General features: G+C 38.3%; 1 protein-coding gene across 15 annotated transcripts in view; it reads right to left on the reverse strand.

The window, feature by feature from the left end:
• Positions 1-4,412: 4,412 nt before the first annotated feature.
• Positions 4,413-19,806, reverse strand: part of Zc3h12b (zinc finger CCCH-type containing 12B) — a 270,812-nt gene continuing 255,418 nt past the window's right edge. For all 15 annotated transcript variants that reach the window (XM_058578244.1, XM_046440400.2, XM_046440401.2 and 12 more), the window contains 4 exons: positions 12,490-12,629; positions 10,099-10,333; positions 9,326-9,432; positions 4,413-8,201 (listed from right to left, as the gene is read on the reverse strand). In XM_058578244.1, coding sequence (XP_058434227.1) covers positions 6,781-8,201; positions 9,326-9,432; positions 10,099-10,333; positions 12,490-12,629 — 1,903 coding nt within the window. In that variant the 3' untranslated portion in view covers positions 4,413-6,780. The remainder of the gene's footprint in view (positions 8,202-9,325; positions 9,433-10,098; positions 10,334-12,489; positions 12,630-19,806) is intronic.

Raw genomic sequence — 19,806 nt, forward strand, 5'->3', positions numbered from 1 at the left:
TTACTAGGTTGATATAGATCAGGTTTTTTTTTTTAAAACAATGTCAGCATCACCTGGGTTTTTGTTAGGAATGAAAATATTTGGACCCCACTCCTGATCTTCTGAATCAGAAAGGTTGAGGGTACAATCTCTATAGTTTGACAGATCCTTCAGGTAATTCTGATGCACACAAAAGTTTCAGATATACTTGGAAAGGGGAAAAAGCTGCTCAAAGATCTGGGTTCCAGGCAAGCTCCACTGCTTAATGAGAGCAACCTTTGATTACAGTTTCTTCATCTGTAGAAGAAGGGTAGTATTTGCCTTATGGACTTGTAAATGTCAAAACACAGTAGGATTGAAAGTGCTCTCTAACGTGTATCATGCTTTATATGTGTGAGTGGTGTGGATTTATGCCAGGGTTAGTGAGTCTTGAAATCAGGTCTCAAGTCCCATAGAATGCTGTATAATGCTTTCCTCTGGCCCTCAAAGACTCGTCTAAAGATAAGGATCAGATTGCATTAGTTCATTTCTAGTGCAGGTCCAGAGAGAGTTGTCTTTCTTAAACCTGGGAGTTAAGAGGTCAGGTTGAAGGACTTCACATGGTGGATGTGGGGGTGGGGGTATGCAGTTGCCATGAAACAAACTTAGTCTAATGCTCTTGGACCTTTTCCTTCTAATTAGAGATCAGAGACTGATTAGAAAAGTCTTTGAACTGCATCCATTTAACAGTGATGTGTGTCAAGGAAATGGAGCATATATTATATTAGTCAACAACAGAATTGAGAGACCCCATCCAGGAGGAAATAAATTGTTACAGATGAATATGGTTCTTACCCCCCATTTTGTGGTATAGACTGTGTTCCAACAAAATTTGCAATGAAGTGATAATTGCTAAAATACTACTGTTCAAGAGTCCTGCAAGGTCCACTGTGAAAGGATTAAAACGTCTGGACCAGGAGGTGGAAAAGCTTGTTTGAGGGGGTGATATTAGTATTGGGTCTTCAATGGCAGAACTTTACTAATAAGAATAATAAGTAAAGGAAGGGAAAAGTCTGAAAGACTTGAGAAACAGCATGGTTGGGACACTATAGCAGGGTCCAGGATAATTGGAACATGGTGATGTGGCTTGGTAGGTCATGAGGCCAGAAAGGTGATCTAGAAAGTGATTTGGCCAGATCAGTTGATTTTCCACGTGTGATTAGGGAAGAAGCACTGAACATTGAATTGTCCCCTCTTGGAATTCTTATTGTTTTTAACAGTCTTCCCATATTCATGCTGCCACTCTCCTCTGAGAAAGTCTTTTTTAAAATAATTATTGAGCCATATTAATTTTACCAAATAATAGGTTTCAATGTGACATTTCCAAATATGCATATATTGTGGTTTAATCAGATCCACCCTCCCTATCTTGCTCAGGAAGTCTTTATGTATTAATTTATTCTTTGAGCATACTTCATTCCCCCACCAGAGTTCAAGTTCCTCAGGACAGGAACTCTTTCTTCCTCTTCTAGCTACGTATAGGTCAGGCTATTATTTGGTACTAAGAATTTGATACAGGTATGCCTGAGGAATGTTAGAGGAGGCAGCAACAAACAAACAAACAAAAAAGAGGCTGGGGAAAGTTGTACTCTTATTTTCATGGAGTATGATTTTAAAATAAGATTTTCGAATTCACCAATAGTCCCTTGCAAAGGCCCCTAGTGCTGGGCTCCACTGTAGCACTTGTAGTCACCTCTGCATTTAGAATGAGACTGACCTGGGGTGGAATGGGGAATGGGTAGGAGGCACCAGGAAGGCCTGAAGGAAGAGAGGACAACCTGTGACCAAGGGCTTACTGGCTTGGAAGTTATTAGGTTGTGGATATCCAGTCCTGCTATTTACTACTAATTCTTGTTCATCCTCCGTCAAATCTCTTCAGTGCTTTTGAAGTCTCATTTTCTGCACAATAACCTGAGAAGAGGTTGGTGCACCTGAGCTCCTTCAGTTAGGTGATTTGCCACCTTTGGCTCTGATATTCTGGTTAAGGCTCAGTAGATGATGTCTCTGAGGATGTGAAGCAATTCAGGGAGAAACTATAGGCAATATATAGAAATAAGTCTGAGCTGAGCCTGCTTTTAACCCAGCAGTAGAAGCCAGCACTACCCTATGAAAAGCTTGTTTGAGGGGGTGATATTAGTATTGGGTCTTCAATGACAAAACTTTACTAATAAGAATAAGGAGTAAAGGAAGGGCAAAGTCTGAAGGACTTGAGAAACAGCATGGTTATTTAAACAAATAGCATATAATCTAGTGTTAGTCTAGGAACTGTGTTGGACTTCCACAGTTAGAGGGACCATGCTTACTGTGGTAAAAATCAGATGCATCTCAAGATGCAGGTCACAGGGACAGAAATTTCATACTTTACGAACAAACTGGAATACATATATATATATATATATATATATATATATATATATATATATAGTATGATTTTTGTCATTAATGTTCTTAAAGAAAGAGTCCTTAGTGATTAATAGACAAATAGTTTATGCAATAAATAAGAGTGGTTACAGTTCATTGTTGTCAACAATATAGCATTTTCCATCACGATTATAGGTGAAACAAATTGAAACCTTATGAAATAGTCATAGCATATTCATGCTAATGAGAACATATTATGAAGCACTGCACATGCATTATAGGGGCAGACAAAACTGGGGAAGGGATATATTTCACTCACCTCTTGTTGGCTCTGTGTATTTTGTCATTGAGACTTACATTATGTTTGGGTCAAACAAGAAACCCAAAGAGGTTTTATAAAAGTTTACAACCATTAAACAGTATTGTTTAATCCCACAAATGGATAAAGCAAACTACTATAGCTCAATGATACACAAACCAGGACTAAAAATAGTCAATCTGCCTATGTATATAGCTGGCCATAATACAATAGATATTGAATATGCTGAGTCTTTACAAAGGCATTGACTACTTTAGATAAGCAGGTTCCAGAAATGTACTGGTTTGGTTTCCAATGATAACTAGTGCCTTTTCAGTTGAAGACTATGCACTCCTCAGTATCAGACCTGAGGAGAAGCAAACTTGGGGAAGGCAGAAAAAGGTTAGGAGGAGACCTGAGCAGGGCTCTTTGGACAGCTCGGCATTACTTTCCCTGTGCAGATCCAGACCTGGTTCACAGAGTAAAACAAAGTGTATTGAAATTGTTGGCCCTCAAAAAGGGCATTTTGTACAAAGTCCCATAATTACAACATAGATAGAATGGTAACTGAGTGCCTCTCAAAATGAACTCTTCTGTGTTAGAAGAAAACTCAGTGACAAAGGTTAATGGACATCAATGATTGAATTCCTATATAAAGATGATTTATTCCAAAATAGAAAAAATGAATTTTAGAGAAGTATTCTCCTAAAAACTAGCAGGGGGTAGGAAGAAAGAGGGAGGGGAGAAAACCATGCTGTGTGTTTCATTATTTAGAAGAAGAAAAGTTTTGTAGACCATTTCCATAAGCATCTGTCATATCTATCATTCTCCCTTCTATACCTGGCACCTTAAGAGAGTGCAGTGGTTCAATGTTACATTTGAAAAGGCTCCTACTCTTTGAGCTGTCTTATAGAAAGGGTACCCTGAATTGACCATGCTACTCCAGGGTCACATTTGTCCTAAGGTCAAAATGAAAACAACAACAAAGTCACAAAAGGAAAAAAAAAAGTCACAGAATCTACAAAATCTAAGGCCTGAACAGGCACAGACTTGCTATGAGGTCAGAAAAATCAGTGAGAGAATTTAAATTACAAAGCACCTCTTGCAAAATATACTGTTTCTTGAAAATCACACAAAACACTGTGCAGTAACCCCTGCTAAGTGCTTGGAGGTAAGTATCCTGAAGGACACATGCTTAGCCCCATGAAGGAGGCTGTTATTATCAAGGGAGCCGAGGGGGTCCCAATGCTCTTTGTTATTTGCTGTTTTTATAATTATAGACAGAAATGGAAAAGTCAAGAAGTATGCAGACCTCCAATATAAAGAAAATGTCACTCTACTATAATTTAACTAAGAGCCAAGCTTGGATTTGCGCATTCATAGTTGTACAGCTCCATTATAGATTCTTGCAGATGATTCACTAACATTGACACTTTTTACACAAACTCCCCTTTTGAAGGACACATTAAATAGCCTAAAGAGAACTTACGCAATATAATGTTTGAAATTGGACACACAATAGCTGTGCACCTAATAATAAAGAGGCCTTGAAAAATTGTCTTTGTCTATAAACTACTACTGCCCTTTGGAAATAAAAGCTCCCTCACGACCCCTGGGTTACTTCCCTGTGACACACAGTGCCACAGATATCATGGTGAAAATTCAGTACCAAACCTAGTTTAAGATGAGTTTTGTACATTTGTTTCTATACAGTCAGGAAAAAAAAGAGATACAATTTGTATCAACAAAAGGTCATTTCTGGTTTTTTGAGGCATTGCTCCTAGCCACTTTGGTTCATACACATTTTATGAAAGGAGAAAAATGACAATTGTTTTTAGGAAATAAGAAATACATATGCTTCCTTAAAAATATTTCCTGTATTGGGAGGAGCTTACAATATTTTGAGTACTAAGTATGGACATGTTGAAGATGAATTGCAGCTGACAAGATTAATCTTGTGCTTCCCTGTCAATTGTGCAGCTAGTGGAGACTGCAGTGCCATTGATGATTTTTGGTAGGAAGATGAACTAGCACAAAGGCATTGCGATAATCTGAGATTGTCAAATACCCTTATTTAGACATGGGGCAGATTTAGAAGGTCCAAGAAGTTGAAGGTATGAAGTGGTGGTGTATGAAATAGCAAGGTCTGCAGTGGCAACTGTCACTCTCTGGGGACCTATCTGATAGAAAAATACTTTTACACTTAATCAGTATGCTGGGGGATGGGAAGATTAGAGGGTAGGAGATGAATGTGAAGCTGTGGTTAAGTGAAGAAAGCATTGGTTAAGATGCAGTGTTGATCAACTTGGACAGAGACAGAAAGCAGCATGCAAGCCATTGTCAAACTACCAGAAACAACCCTGACTACAGCCTCACATTCGGAGTGTTTCACAGTAAGAAACATTTATAGGCAGTGTCACACCTTCTCATGAAGAAACAAAAGGCCAAGGCCAGGCCTTCTCAACTTTCATGAAAAAACGACCATAGAAGTTAGCAATTTCCAGCTCAAGAAATAGTGAGCTGGTCATGGTTCAAAATGTTAAAATATACAGTGGATTCAAAAAGGGGGTTCATTTAGTGCAGCTTAAAAAAAAAAAACAATAAACACCTCTTCTAGAGGCATTTAGCTACAAAGGTTCCCACCCTGAGCAAGATACAAATTGCGCAAATGGTGCCACCCAACCCCAAAGTCATCTTTAGTGATGCATCTAAGAATTATCTAATGGCAAGTGCACCCTCTTTGCAGGGATTTGAAGTGCATAACTGAGCCAGCAATTAGCAAAAATGCAGCATCCCCTTTAGAAGCTGTCTTTTTCCACTTAGAAAATCCCCTGGTTTGTTTCCTAAAGAAATTCTGCTCCACCAGTGATTGACCTTATTGCCCAAAGGGTGAACAGCAGGAGAAAGTGGATTACATGGCTATGCACTGTCTTCCATTACATTTTATCCTGTGATGTTGAATACTGCATAGGTCAGAAGTCCAAAAAGCATCCATTAGTCCCTCCTTGTGTGAAGCTTTTGTATTCATCGTTTAATGCCACATGGGTTTGGCCATCTTTCCTGGGATAAGGGGAGTGGACTCTGGAAGTAAGTCCCTTAGTTCTGGTCAGACTCTTCTGCGCTTGTGTAGTACACATATACTATGTGTGGAACTTGAGCTTATCCAATATCTCCTCTGCAGAAGGCTGTAACCTGTCCCCTAATTTGTTGAGGTGAAGAGACTTGGAAGTTAAGAACTGTTAATAAACATTGGCAAGTAAAAAGTGCAAAGGAAATATAGCTGGTTCACTCTGGTGCCTAAGAAAGCAATGTTCAAATATTGGCATTTAATTTTACTTTTCAATCTAGTTGAAACTATGAAACGTGACAAAATCATCAAGTCAGATTCATGATCTATACAGCTATAGACTAAGGACTATGTACAGTCTACCTTCTCATCACTATATAAAAATTTATACCAGAGATACACACATACACACATCAAAAATCAAATATATATATTCATACATGCAATATAATTGCTAACAGTAGGCTTTAAATATAGCTCTAGAAGATTCAATGTGACCTTATAATTTCATTAATAAAGAGAGTGAATTAGCAAATATCCATGCAATAAAGTATGTGTTTACTTTTAAATATCTTTAAATGTTTCTATTTAAAAAACATAAAAGGTTAATACAACATATGATCTGATCCTGATGCTTTTGCTCTTCAAATTGGATATATTATCCGTAATTTGAAAACACTGGTAATGGAATCCCTTGGGGCTTCTTGCATTTAGGCCTCTCCCCTTGGGTTTTGTCCTCCATTACCTGCATGGTGCAGTGCAAAGGACAGGGGACTTGGAGTCAAAGGACTTGGGTGTGTGTCTTGACTTGGTCATTTGCTAGCAGCACGACCTTGGTAGGTCACTTAATCTCACTGAGTTTCAGCTGCCTTCTTTATAGTAAAACCTACCTCACAGGGTCGTTATGCGCTTAAATGATGTAAACACTCCTAACTTTTAAAGCGCAATGCAAATTATTAGTTACTATGATCATAGTATTAGTGTATTATTAGCATTAATATTCATATGTGTATAAAGGAACAAGTCCTTTGTCATGTCAACGTGCAGCCCTAAGCTTGGCAACAATCAAGGCTGCCAGTTGCTGGGCATCTGCTGTATGGGGATTCTTCTCCATCACTGCAAGAACGATGTTAGAAGGGAAAATATTGCAGAGGTTTTTGTAGGTCTGAAATTGGTGCTCTGGGATCATATGCTCCCTGGAATCATTGCACATTCCAACCCAAGGATTCCTCCAAAGCTGCTCCATCTTTTCAGGCACGCTCCGTACCATGACTGGCTCATAACATGGTTGCATGAGGCTGTTACTTAAGGGATAGGAGTGGTAGCCATAGGAGTCAGTTGCACAGGGCAGCGGGTCCCAGCTGGCATGCTGTTCACGGCACAGAGGAGGTCGTCTTTGCCTCATGGGGTTGCTCTCATAGAGGCGAGAATCAGAAATACTGTCCATCCGTGTCATCACCAGGGCACGGCCTGACTGTGAAGTTGCCCCAGGATGGATATTGGGAGGCATGGGGTAGTCTCCAGGACAGCTGGATCGTGCTCCAGTTGCTGGGAGCTGGGCATGCAGGGCTAAGTGGGGAACTGATTGCTTGTGGGGGGCTTGCTTGGAATCCTCTGGGCCATAGCTCTGCACTCTCGTTAAGGCTTCATGGTAACCATGAGAAAAAGGCTGAAGACGGTTCTGAGATGCTGAGCGGTGCAGCTTCAAACTGCCTTCAGGATGGGTATCAGCTACAGCCAAGTACAGGTTGTTGTAAGAAGAATAGTTGTCGTTCCTGGTATGGCTCATGCGGCTGTCAGGACAGAGATTGGGATTCCGAGCATACACCCCCCGGTCCGCTTCAGCCATGTAGTACTCTCGATTGTGCATGCTGTTGACATTCAGTTTGGAGAAGTCGCCTAACATCGAATAGTAGCCATGGTCCCCCATGGACTCAAACTTTGGGTATTGCTCAGCATAGTTAATAGGGGTCCCATGGCTGTTGGTAACCAGGATAGGGGGGTACTGCATGCTGGCCATGTGCTCCAATGAGGCCTTCTGGTGGGGGAAATGAGAGGATCCTGGCACTGGGCTGCTGGCCGAACGGGTGTTGAGTGCACCCACTGCATGGCTTTTGGGGGGTGGGATTGTGGGAACACTTAGGGCGGTCACAAGTGAGGGGACAGAGCTGGCCTCAGGCTTACGGGCAATGGACAGCCATTCCTCAGGCTCCACAGCCACAGACCGGATGCTGGGATCTGATTGGCGCTTGGGGGCCACACGTTTGACCTCTGAGGTTATCTCACCTTTGGCGCTAGACATCCCTGTGCCACACTTGGCTAGGGTGCCTTCGCTCATGGTTTTCACTGTGGATAGTTTGGCACTGATGCGGAGCTCATCAGCCACCGAACGCTGGGGTTGGTTGGCCCGCTCCGGATGGTAGTATTTGCACTTGTGGCCGTAGGTGCATTTTTTGCCTGAAAAATAATGCCTTGGGTTAAGACTCTCTCTCATAGTGGTGTAACCCTCTGTGCCAGAAACTGTTGTAATAAACTGGTCACCCAGGTTATGATCAGACACTTTGAGGTTAAGGCAGAAAATTAACTGTCCACAAAGATGAGAGACAGACAACACCAAGAAGCATCACACACTGAGATGAGAGGGAGCAAGTGAAAAGCTGGGGAGGAATCAGCTGAGCAGTTGAACAGTCTTGCATTTCTGGTAATGTGCAACTTGGCCTAGGGATAATCTGCATGCTGAGGCAGCCTAGAGTAAAGGAAGGCAGTATGGTACAGTGCAAAGAACACAGGATTGGAGGCTAGTAGAACCCAAGTTTCAATTATAGCCATATCCCTCACTGGGCCGTGTGACCTTAGTACATGATACTTTCCCCCTGAGCCTCATTTTCCCCTTCTGTAAACAAGCTTCATAATTATGTCTCTATTATAAGATCATTGTAATGAAGAGTTACAGGGTATGGAAATACTCTGTGATTTAAATGTTGAGGAAAAAAACAAAATGCTCACCCCCCAAACAAAGAGAAAACATCAAAAATAATCTCAGACCAAGCAGGCCATATTGCAGTTAGGCTCATATACTTTGTATCAGAGGGACTTGGGTAAAGTACAAATATACTGTAGAAAACTGTACTAAAAAATATAAAAAACAATGAAAATAAAGTTTTTGGCAACTGGAAAGCACAGATCAGAAGAACAGAGTTTTCCCAATTGACAGAAGGTTCAGTAACCTGCCTGAGAGATATGTTCTTCTTGGGCCAAACCCAATTTGATATTGCCTTTTCTGCTTCAGGAAGTCAGGTAGGTTTCTGCATTTCTCTGTTCTCCACAACAATGTTTGGTCCTTAAGCACTAAAGCACATGTGTTATTTTAATGAGTGGCAACTAGTTTTCCCTTCAATTTGGTTTCCTTTTCCTCAAGCAGTTTCTAAGGTTTTTCTTTAAATGCTTAACTGAGAGTACAAGAAGACAAGAACTTTATCTCACAGAAAATGGACAAGCCAAGATTTCCCATTTGAAAGGGAAATATGGAAAAGAAAAGTATTCCCTTAGAACAGAGCTCAGTTCTGCACATAGGTACTCACCATAAGGACATGGTTGCTTCTTATGCTCAGGAACGACAGGTCTCTTTCTTAAGAAATTTTCAAGGCTTGGTCCATGACGTCCTAAAGGGTCATCTGGAGGCATAAATCTGAAAGCAAGCAAGCAATGGGTGAATGTCTTTCCTTCTGTCCCTATGCTACCTCTTATGGGAATTTCAGACCTTCATTACCTCTTCTCTGTTCTATTGTGACAGCCTTCTAACTGTCCTTCCTGCCTCAAGTCTATCTTTTGTTAACCCAGCATTTCTGCCTTTCATTCCTACTGGATCACATAGAAAGAATAATTTTTCCCTATGCATCATTCTTCCATGGATTATATGTTCCAACCATACTGGCATATCTGCTGGGTTCCCCCTACATGCCACCCATGTTCACTCCTTCATAGCTTTATTCATATTGTTCTCTACACCTGTTGTGTCCAGCAGCCCTCCCTCCTCTATCTGTAAACTTCATTTCAAATGTTATCTTCCCTAGGAAGCTTTCTCTTATCACTTCACATGGACAAATTAAAAATAAAAGTTAACTGTAGTGCTTATCACAACACATTGGGTGGCCTTTTTTTGGTCTTTTCCACTATACTTTGAACCCCTTGGGTGGGAGTCCTGTTTTTCATTTAGTCTTTTATCTCCATGGCAACCAGCATCATGCATGGTACACAATAAGTGTTCAATAAATGTTTATTGAAATGAAATGAAATTTGTTCCTACTAGTAACATGGATATAGGCTATTCAGAGCCTATTGGAACAAAACGCACTTGTCATTCACAAAAGAATACATCAGCAACCGCTCCTCTATAAACTTCTTCCATTCTGGCTTTTCAACTTGAAGGTCTCTGTAGTTATCATTGGATACAATGATGCCGTCAGAATCAAAAGCCAATTTGACTATGAACCGGTCATCATAGCAGACAACCCTTCTGCCCTGGACCCTTCGGGATGGTGTGAAGACAAGAATCTTTTCCTTCTCCAGTTTACGTAGAATATCTTGATCTGTTGAAATATGATTATATGCCACAGAATAGAAATCATGTTTGGAACTTAACACCATTATCCCCATATTACAATTACAAATAAAAGAGTTAGATGAATACACTATTTATCCTTTTTTTTTTTTTTTTTTTTTTTTTTGAACTTTTTTAATATTTATTTTTTAGTTATCGGCGGATACAACATCTTTGTTTTGTATGTGGTGCTGAGGATCGAACCCGGGCCGCACGCATGCCAGGCAAGCACGCTACCGCTTGAGCCACATCCCCAGCCCCACTATTTATCCTTAAGACAGCAAGTGGGCTCAATTTCTGGCCATGATATCAAAATTGAATTGTGACCTTAGATAAAGTCACCTCCTTCAGATAGAATGAAGGAACTGGATTCAGTCACATTTAATTTTTTAAAACTACCATGAAGAATGAGTAGTAACACTGATTGATATCCTACATTCTTCTTTCTTTCTTTTTTTTTTTTTTGTCATACTGGGGATTGAACCCAGGGTTGCTTCTACCACTGAGCAACATCCCCAGTCCTTTCTTACTTTTTATTTTGAGACAGGACCTTGGTAAGTTTCTGCAGCTGTACTTCAACTTGGGATCTTCCTGCCTCAGCCTCCCAAGTTGCTGGGATTAACAGGCATGTGCTATTGCACCTGGCTATCCTAGTATTTTGCACTTTGGCTGAAGGATCAGCCTCTATTTGTGTGTGTGTGTGTGTGTGTGTATGTGTGTGTGTTTCTGGAAATCAAACCCTGGTCCCTGGTCCTCAAACCTCTAGGCAATTACTCTACTATCAAGCTACACCCCCTACCCCAGCACTAGCTTTTGGGCTGATGAAGAAAACAGGGCAGTAGTTGAGGATATGTCTGTCAGGAGGAAAATAAAGCATCAATCCTAAGGACTTACATTTTTGGCTTCTGCTTGAAGGAAGGACAAAACTCAGGTGGAAAATCAGGCTATAGAATTTGAGTACTGACCCCCTTTCTATTTGGAATTTTGATTGCTGAGGAGAGAAAGCTTTTTAGTTGGGCTTGAGTAGGGCCAGTATATGATCTCAGACTGAGGCTTGGAAGCCTGTTCAGCAGATAGCAGACAGCTCCACACACAGATCAGACAGCCATTCACTGGAATTTCTCATTAGGCACAATGGGCAAGACCTAATGCTCAGTGGACTGGGGTCTATATGCTCTTAAATTCTGTAAGGAATTTTTGACTGCGTTTATCATTGTAAATGAACATAGTAACACTTTACTGCCATTAAGAAGACTACATTTATACTTTTGAAGACCTTGGGCACTTTTGCCTTCATGAACTCCATTTTCCATAAAGAAATATTAAAATTTTCAGTTTATTTTAAATTTTTGTTGGTACTGGGGATTGATCCCAGGGCCTTGTGCATGCTAGGCAAGCACTCTACCACTGAGCTACATCCCCAGCCCCAAAATTTAATCTTAGAACTACATTGGTATAAAGTCAACCATAATTCAGTTAAATTATTATACATCCAATATCATATTCATTTTTTCTTTTGATGTCAAAATAAAAATATTTTTTGTGGAACTTTAGAAATATCATCAGCCCTAGGCTTTCAGCTTACTATGCTTCATGGTTAAGTTGGTTCTGTCTTGGGACTTTCTACCTCCTACTTTGCAATCCCATAATCACTTCTCTGGTACAGTATGAGATCCATTGTCTCTCATGGTTTCTTTAGTTTTTTGAAAATTTCAGTCATGTTTATAGTCAGATTCATACCTCTGTAGTCTGAAGTCTATGATCAAATAGAAAAGCAGTTTTTCAACTATGAGCTTTATTGTTTGCTGAATTGAAGTTATCTCTAACTACTACATGCCACTAAACAATGATGGTTTTATATGGATCACTTTATCAAAACTACCCTTAAAGGGTGGGAATGTGGATCAGTGGTAGAGCACTTGCCTAGCATATGTGCGGCTCTGGGTTTGATCCCTAGTCCTGCAAGAAATGAAAAATATAAATAAATCTAGTGAGTGTTTAAGAAATATACTTAAGAAGAGACATTTAAAGTATACTTAACAACTTAGAAAAATATTAATCTAAATTGGGACCATCAGCTTCTCTCTAAACTCTCTTGCTAGCTTTGCCTATAGATGACAAGAAATGTCTTATTTGAAATAATACCTGTAATTGGTGCATCAGGGCGGGATTGCTCCTTTCTCCAAGCAGGCACAAATACAGTGATATCCTTGTGGCCTTTATCTAGAAACCAATCCACAGCAAGTTGTATTCCTCTACAGGAGAACTCTTCTTTATTCCCATGACTTTGGAACAAATAGAGAATAAGAGGAAAGAGGATTAACAACAGATAGAAAAAACAAAAAATAAAAACAAAACCCCCAAACAAACAAACAAACAAACAAACAAAAAACAATAAAAAAACCACTGAAAAGCCCAAGGGATTAACATCAAGGGATTAACAACACATATTTTTTATTCCTTGATGATGCCAAAAATTAATTTTTTTTTCACAACAATTTTTGGGTACTGGGGATTTTACAACTGAGCTTTGCCACCAAGCTATACCCCCAGACCTTTTAAATTTATTTTTTACTTTGAGACAGCACCTTGAACTTGTGATCCTTCTGTCTCAGTCCCCTAAATTGCTGGGATTAGCATTATAGTCCAAAGAATGTATTTTTTAAATTTTTTTTAATTGTAGATGGATACAATGACTTTATTTATTTTTATGTGCTGCTGAGGATCAAACCCAGTGCCTCACATGGGCTAGGTGAGCACTCGACCACTAAGCCACAACCCCAGCCCCAAAGAATGTATTTTTAAAAGAGCAAATCAAACTTTTAAAAATTAAATTGTCACAAATATTGCCACATTATAAACTTCACAGAAGGCCACAGATGGTTAATAACCACTCCTATAGTAGCCTTGGTGACCATTTCCTATTATTGTTTTCATTTTCTCACTATTTCTATTGCCAACTTTTCCCAAAGATTCAGATATTCACAACAGATGGAAAAATAGTGGAGGCTTTACCAGAGGGTTACATGGAGGATTAGTTGGAGATGAGTTATTAAGCTTAAAAATAACATGACAGGAAAAGATACATACAGAAATGTTGACAGAAAATGTTTATCACATATATTTGCTTAATTAAATATAAAGCACTAAAATCATATTTTTGAAAAATTTAAGGTATAAGAAAAATTCACAATAAAATTCTATAAAAGAGAAGAAAGGATATATGGCATTGAGATTACATATGAGTATGGTCTTAATTTTTTTTTTTTTTTTTTGAGATGGGGTCTTGCTGTGTTGCATAGGTTGGCCTTGAACTCCTGGGCTCAAGCAATCTTCCTGTCTCAGGCTCCTGAGTAGTCAGGTCTATAGACAAGTGCCACAGTGCCCATTTTGTAATACCAATTTTGCAGAAAAAAATCCATATATAAACTTAGAAAAATACTAGAAAGAGATACATAAAACATTAATTGCCATTATGTGTTAGATGTTTATTAGTGACTTATTTTCTTTCCCTAATTCTAAAATTCCCTCAAAAAAACCAAGCACTCTTTTATAACCAGAAATGATATAATAAGAGATGAAATTCTATCACAATTACTTATAGGAATAAACACTGTTCAAATTTAAAAGGCCAATTTCTTCCAATTTCTGAATGGAAATTGGAAGAAGGAAAATTAGCAGAAAAATAGGGAAAAGATGCATAGTATCTATTGCCATCATCTTCAAAACTCAAAAATTGTGTACTAGTTTTGTGTCTAGTTTGGCTGTGAAAATGATGATCCCTTAGCATGGTATCAGGTGCTCTAACATATACATAAATCACACTAAATTATAGTTAATTAACTGCTCCAGTGGAAAAACAAATTGGCATACAAGCACCAATTCTATCAAAATCAAGTGGATGTTGTTTGTTAAACAAGACTAATCAAGAGACAAGAACTGTTTTGTTGGTAGGCACATTAAGACAATATGATGGGGGGCGGGGCTGGGGCTGTAGCTCAGTGGTAAAGCACTTGCCTTGCATGTGTGAGGCACTGAGTTTGATCCTCAGCAACACATAAAAATAAAGATATTGTGTGTTCATCTACAACTAAATAAATGTTAAAAAATCTAGAGACTAGTATCAACATTATTTTTTTGAAAAAGACAATATGATGGGTCTTCTCATGTTAGATTCTTCTCTTTCTTACTGGCACTCTTACTCAGCTCCAACAGAAATTAGCTCTAATTACACATATTTTTCCCTTTGGGTGAATTCACATATAATCTCATGAGCCTCATGAATACATGCACTGCAAGACTTCCCATTATTTTATCACTTTTTTGGCACATTGCAAAAATTTATTAACTGATTTGGTTAACATTTCTAAGCATATGCTAGCCATCTTAAAAGTACTCAGTGACTACCACAGAGCAATTATATTACTCTACTCAAAGTCAAAAATACTTAAGGAAAAACGGGGGTACATTTAACTGCCAATACACTCCAAGACAGCTTTGGAAACAGCTACCATTGATTGCTTCTAAAAATTGTTTAATGAGAAAGCCCAGCATTTATAGGGTTAATATTGGATAAACCCAACATGAAACAGACAGATAGGGAAGATGTCCACTTGTGAGTTTTCCCCACTATAGTGATGGTAAATATAAAGAATAACAAAGGAGCCATGTGTGAATTTGCACACCTGTCATCCCAGCTACTGGGGCAGAGGCAGGAAGATTAAAAGTTCAAGGCTAATCTGGGCAATTCAGCAAGACTCTGTCTCACAATAAAATTAAAAAAAAGAGCTGAGTTCATTTCGACATTCATTGCGTGCGGATGGAATATAATTTGCTCCACATCAATCCCTAGTACTTCCCTTTCTCTCCCCTCCTCCCTCCCTTTGTTCCCTTTCCTCTAATCTACTGATATTTATTCTATCTATTTGTAGTATTTTTTAAATTAGTGCATTATGGTTTGCATAAAAGTGACATTCACTGTGATATATTCATATATGTGCATAGTAAAGTTTGGTCAGATTCATTTCATGGTTCCCCCAATATTATGCATAACTAAAAGGAACTAATAAAAAGACAGGGAATTGATTTTTAAAAAGAGCTGGGGATGTAGCTCAGTAGCAGAACATTTGTCTAGCATGTGCAAAGCATGGGGTTCAATTCCCAGTACTGGAAGAAAAATAAAAAACAGAACTTGGGAAAATCACCAAAAGTATCATTAGAAAGGTAATTTAGAGGAAGGGGATGAAATTTCACTTTGTTTGGCTTTGCAGTACTATAATCTTGTTTTAAACATTGTTTAGGTCCAGAAATAAATACAAGAATAACTTTTTTTCTTGAATACTACAACTTTATATTTTATACTTCCAAATTCTTTGTTTTAAATATTGTATCATTAGAAATGTATATGCTTATGGCATAGAATGTGGAAAATGTATAAAATATAAAGAAAACCCTGAAGATCCAACTGTTTTACTACCACCCAGAAACAACACTGCCAATATTTTGATACATTTGATTTTTATATCAATTTCTTTACATACTGAGAATTGTTAAAAATTATGCCATTGGAGCATTCCATGAGTACATACTGAGCATTCCATGATACATACTGTGAAATGCCCAGTAAGAATCAGAAGGTAATATTAATCAAAGTAGCAAGGAAGACCTACAAAAGAGTTCAGTATGCAAAGTTTAGTGCCCAATGAATGTTTAAGGAATGGATTTATTTTTAAAAAGAAAGCAATAAAGTAATGCTTGCAAGATAACCCATTTTTGCCCAAACATATAAAAGGTCATTTTGCAATTTAAAAAGGCTAAAAAGCTCAGAACCTGCAGTCACAGTGAAACTTGAATCTTGGTGAAACTACTCCTCACTTTGTCTTGTAAACTGCTTTAGGAACATATCATGATCCAGGCTATCAAGCAAAATTCTGCATAGCTGGCTTCTCCCTTGCAATTTTTTAGTAGGGTTCAAATATTTGAGCTTCTTTCAGACTTAACAAAGAATCCAGTGCCATTTACATTTCAAAGTCCAATTCCTCTGAATTGGATTTTTCCTCCCAAAGGAAACAGCTCTCAGAATGAATGTACCCTTTAGGATCTTAGCACATATCTTAGCATATTCACAGTATGTGAATCACAGGTACACCACTTCAAATGTTAAACAAATGCCATCAATGGCAAACAAAGTATCATAATTTAAACATAGGCTTATCCAACATGCTGAGGAACAACAGATGTTAACATGTAATTTGTATAAGAAATACAAATCTCATGGTAAAGCTATAGCCAGCTAATGGGGAAAACTAGATTAAGAACAGTACTGAATTCATAAGTGGATTATAGCACTGAACTTTGACCATGTGAAATGTGATTGGAGAATAAGTGGGATCTGTAGGTAAGTAACCTGGCCAGATAAGAAAGACACTAACAAGGACAGATTTGGCAACACTTCTTTTTTCCTGGTACAGAGTATTGAGTTGTGGGTCTCACACATGAGAGGCAAGCATTCTACCAACAAGCTACATCACTGGCTCTTTTTTTAAAAAAAATTTATTTTGAGACAGGTTCTTACTAGTTCCCAGGTTGGCCTTGAATTTTTGATCTTCCAGCCTTAGGCTCCTAGGTAGCTGGGAATTCAGTATGTGCCATGATGCCCAGCTCATAGTTGGCAACTAAAGAAATTATGTGGTCCACTATGTACTGTCTTAATATGCTATTAAAGTAAAGTTGAGTAGTAATTTTTTTTTGCTTTATTAAACTCATGTGAAGTACCTTTAATTTAGCAAAGCAACACATCAAGACATAATTTGCTACCGGCACAGACTAGATATGTTCAAACTAATCACCTATGTAATTAATCTCTTCACTATTCTTTCCAAACAAAGTAACTATAGAATGTCCTTCATCCTCAGGGATCATTGAACAAGGAAAATCTTATATCACCATAAAGTCAAAATCCCTAAGAAACCTGGTTTCTTTTTATCTCCAACTCTAAAACACAAAACCCATTAAGAAGGGCAGGTTTTGGGAAATAGGCCCAGTCTCTGGTGTTCTGGGTGGTCTGGTGTGGGCAGAGATTAAGTTGGGCAGGTCATATACCCATTAACCTTAAGAATCACTCTAGCTTATGACTATTAGGAGAAGAGCTGAGATACTTCTTTTTTTTTTTTCACTTTTGAGTAAAAAAATCATCCTCTGCTTTTAATTGATCCACTGCATCATTTTGATTGCTGTAGTGCTATATTTGGGTCATTTAGCTTTCTTGTTATTATACTTCTGGTTTCCCCTCATTAAAACAGGGATGATGTTTTGTCTGCTTTATACACCTTGTGTTGATGCCATCAGGATTTAAAAATTAGAAAATCTGTAAATGTATTCTCTGCTACTAGTAGAAATGCCAAATATTCTTAATAACATTAATGGCTACACAATACTGCATGATGCTGTATCAAAAGAGGATTAGAGTCAGATTCTAAGCTTTGATACTTATTACCTATATAACCTTGGACAGTTATTTAATCTTTCTAAACCCCGAGCCTCCTCACCTCCAAAAATGAAATGAATTAGTCCATTGTGGTGGGATTTTCAGTGAGGATTAAATTACATATGCAAAAAGACCTGGCATAGGGCTGGGGATGTGGCTCAAGTGGTAGCGCGCTTGCCTGGCATGTGTGCGGCCCGGGTTCGATCCTCAGCACCACATACAAACAAAAGATGTTGTGTCTGCCAAAAACTAAAAAATAAATATTAAAAATTCTCTCTCTCTCTCTCTTTTAAAAAAAAGACCTGGCATAAAATAGATATATTCATAAATGTCAGTCTTTCATTCATTCAAAGCCTGAAGTCTTAAGTTATAGTAATTCCTTTGCTAATTACTAGTTATGTACATTAAGAGAGATCATTTAAACTTTTTAGTTTCAGTTTTCAAATCTGTAGAATAAAGTTGCTATGTGGATTAAACATGACTATATACTAAAATGTACTTCCAGATAGCCTGCCAAGCTATTCCTGTAGATAGAAATGGTATGGTTCCTTTTTTTTCAGTACTGGGGATTGAACCCAGGGTCTTAACCACTGGGCAACATCCCCAGCCTTTTTTATTTTTTTAATTTTTGATACAGGCTCTCGCTAAATTGTTTAGGGCATAACTAAATTGCTGAAGCTGGCTTTTAACTCACAATCCTTCTGCCTCTGCCTCCTGAGCTGCTGGGATTACAGACATGTGCCACCATGCCAGCCAATGGTATGATTCTTAAGACTTAACTTCCACCTCTACTTCTTGTACCTCATTAGGAGCACCTGATACTGGGCCACATGTTGTAGGAAAAATAAGGGATGCATAAAGCAAGTTCCTTGTCCTCAAATACAATGGGATAATATGATTTAAAACTTTCTAGACTGACACCCTCAAAGACAATGGGGTAATATAATTTAAAACTTTCCAGACTGACACTTTTATTTTGTTCTGGTTTTGTATGATTTAAGGAATGCAAGTGAATCCATCAAGCAATGGTGGACCTGATGGGAAGTAGGATCCTGATTATTGGGCATTTTAAGCAGAGGTTGGATGACAATTCACTTGGGAAATAGAAGGGATTAGTGAGGCTCTCTGACATGAAATAAAAAAATCACATAAGAGTATAGAATAACATATATAGGCACTACTGGTACTATATTAGTATCTCATTGCTGATAGTATTTGGCACTTAGTGGCTTAAAATAATACTGATTGTTCTCTTATAGTTCAAGAGGTTAGAAGTTTAAAATCAAGATGTTGACAAGGCTGCATTCTTTCTGCAGGCCTCAGAGGAGAATCTATCTCCTTGTCTTTTTCAGCTCCTAGTGGCCATGTACATTCCTTGGTTACTGGCCCCTTTCTTATACTATTGATTTTTATTTCCTCCATTGCATCTCCTATTACTTATTCTTATCCTGCTGCTCCCTCTAATAAAGACCTCTTGTGCTTACATTGATTCACCTTGATGATGATTAATCTCCTTCTCTCAAGATCCTAACACAAATGTAACCGCAAAGTCCTTTTTCTCACATAAGATAATGTTTTCATAGGTTCTAAGGATTAAGTTTTGGACATATTTGGGGTCTATTCTTCAGTGTACTGGAGGAATTGTAGCTCAGAGATAATTGATGAGATCATAAAAATCAGGAAAACCTTTGTGAAGATGGTTCAACTTGAAGAGTATGAAGGTAAGGAGGCCATTTTTAGGTTGGGAAATGAGTATCAGGAAAGGGACTATAAATCAGCATAATTTATATGGAGACCATTAAAAAGGATGATATAAATGCAATAAGTATTATAGGTGTGTTCAAATGGGAAGAGGAAAAGGTCAGATCATAAGGAGTCTCAGAGACAGACAAGGGGATCCAAAATTGGCAGAAGAGCAATTTAGCATTGCTGACAGTAAGTAAGTCTCCAAGTGAAACTATGAAGACAGCATTTTC

The sequence above is a fragment of the Marmota monax genome, unplaced genomic scaffold (assembly GCF_021218885.2).
Source record: "Marmota monax isolate L192 unplaced genomic scaffold, Marmota_monax_Labrador192_F-V1.1 WCK01_AAM20220418_F8-fsc00134, whole genome shotgun sequence".
Taxonomy (NCBI): Eukaryota; Metazoa; Chordata; class Mammalia; order Rodentia; family Sciuridae; genus Marmota; species Marmota monax.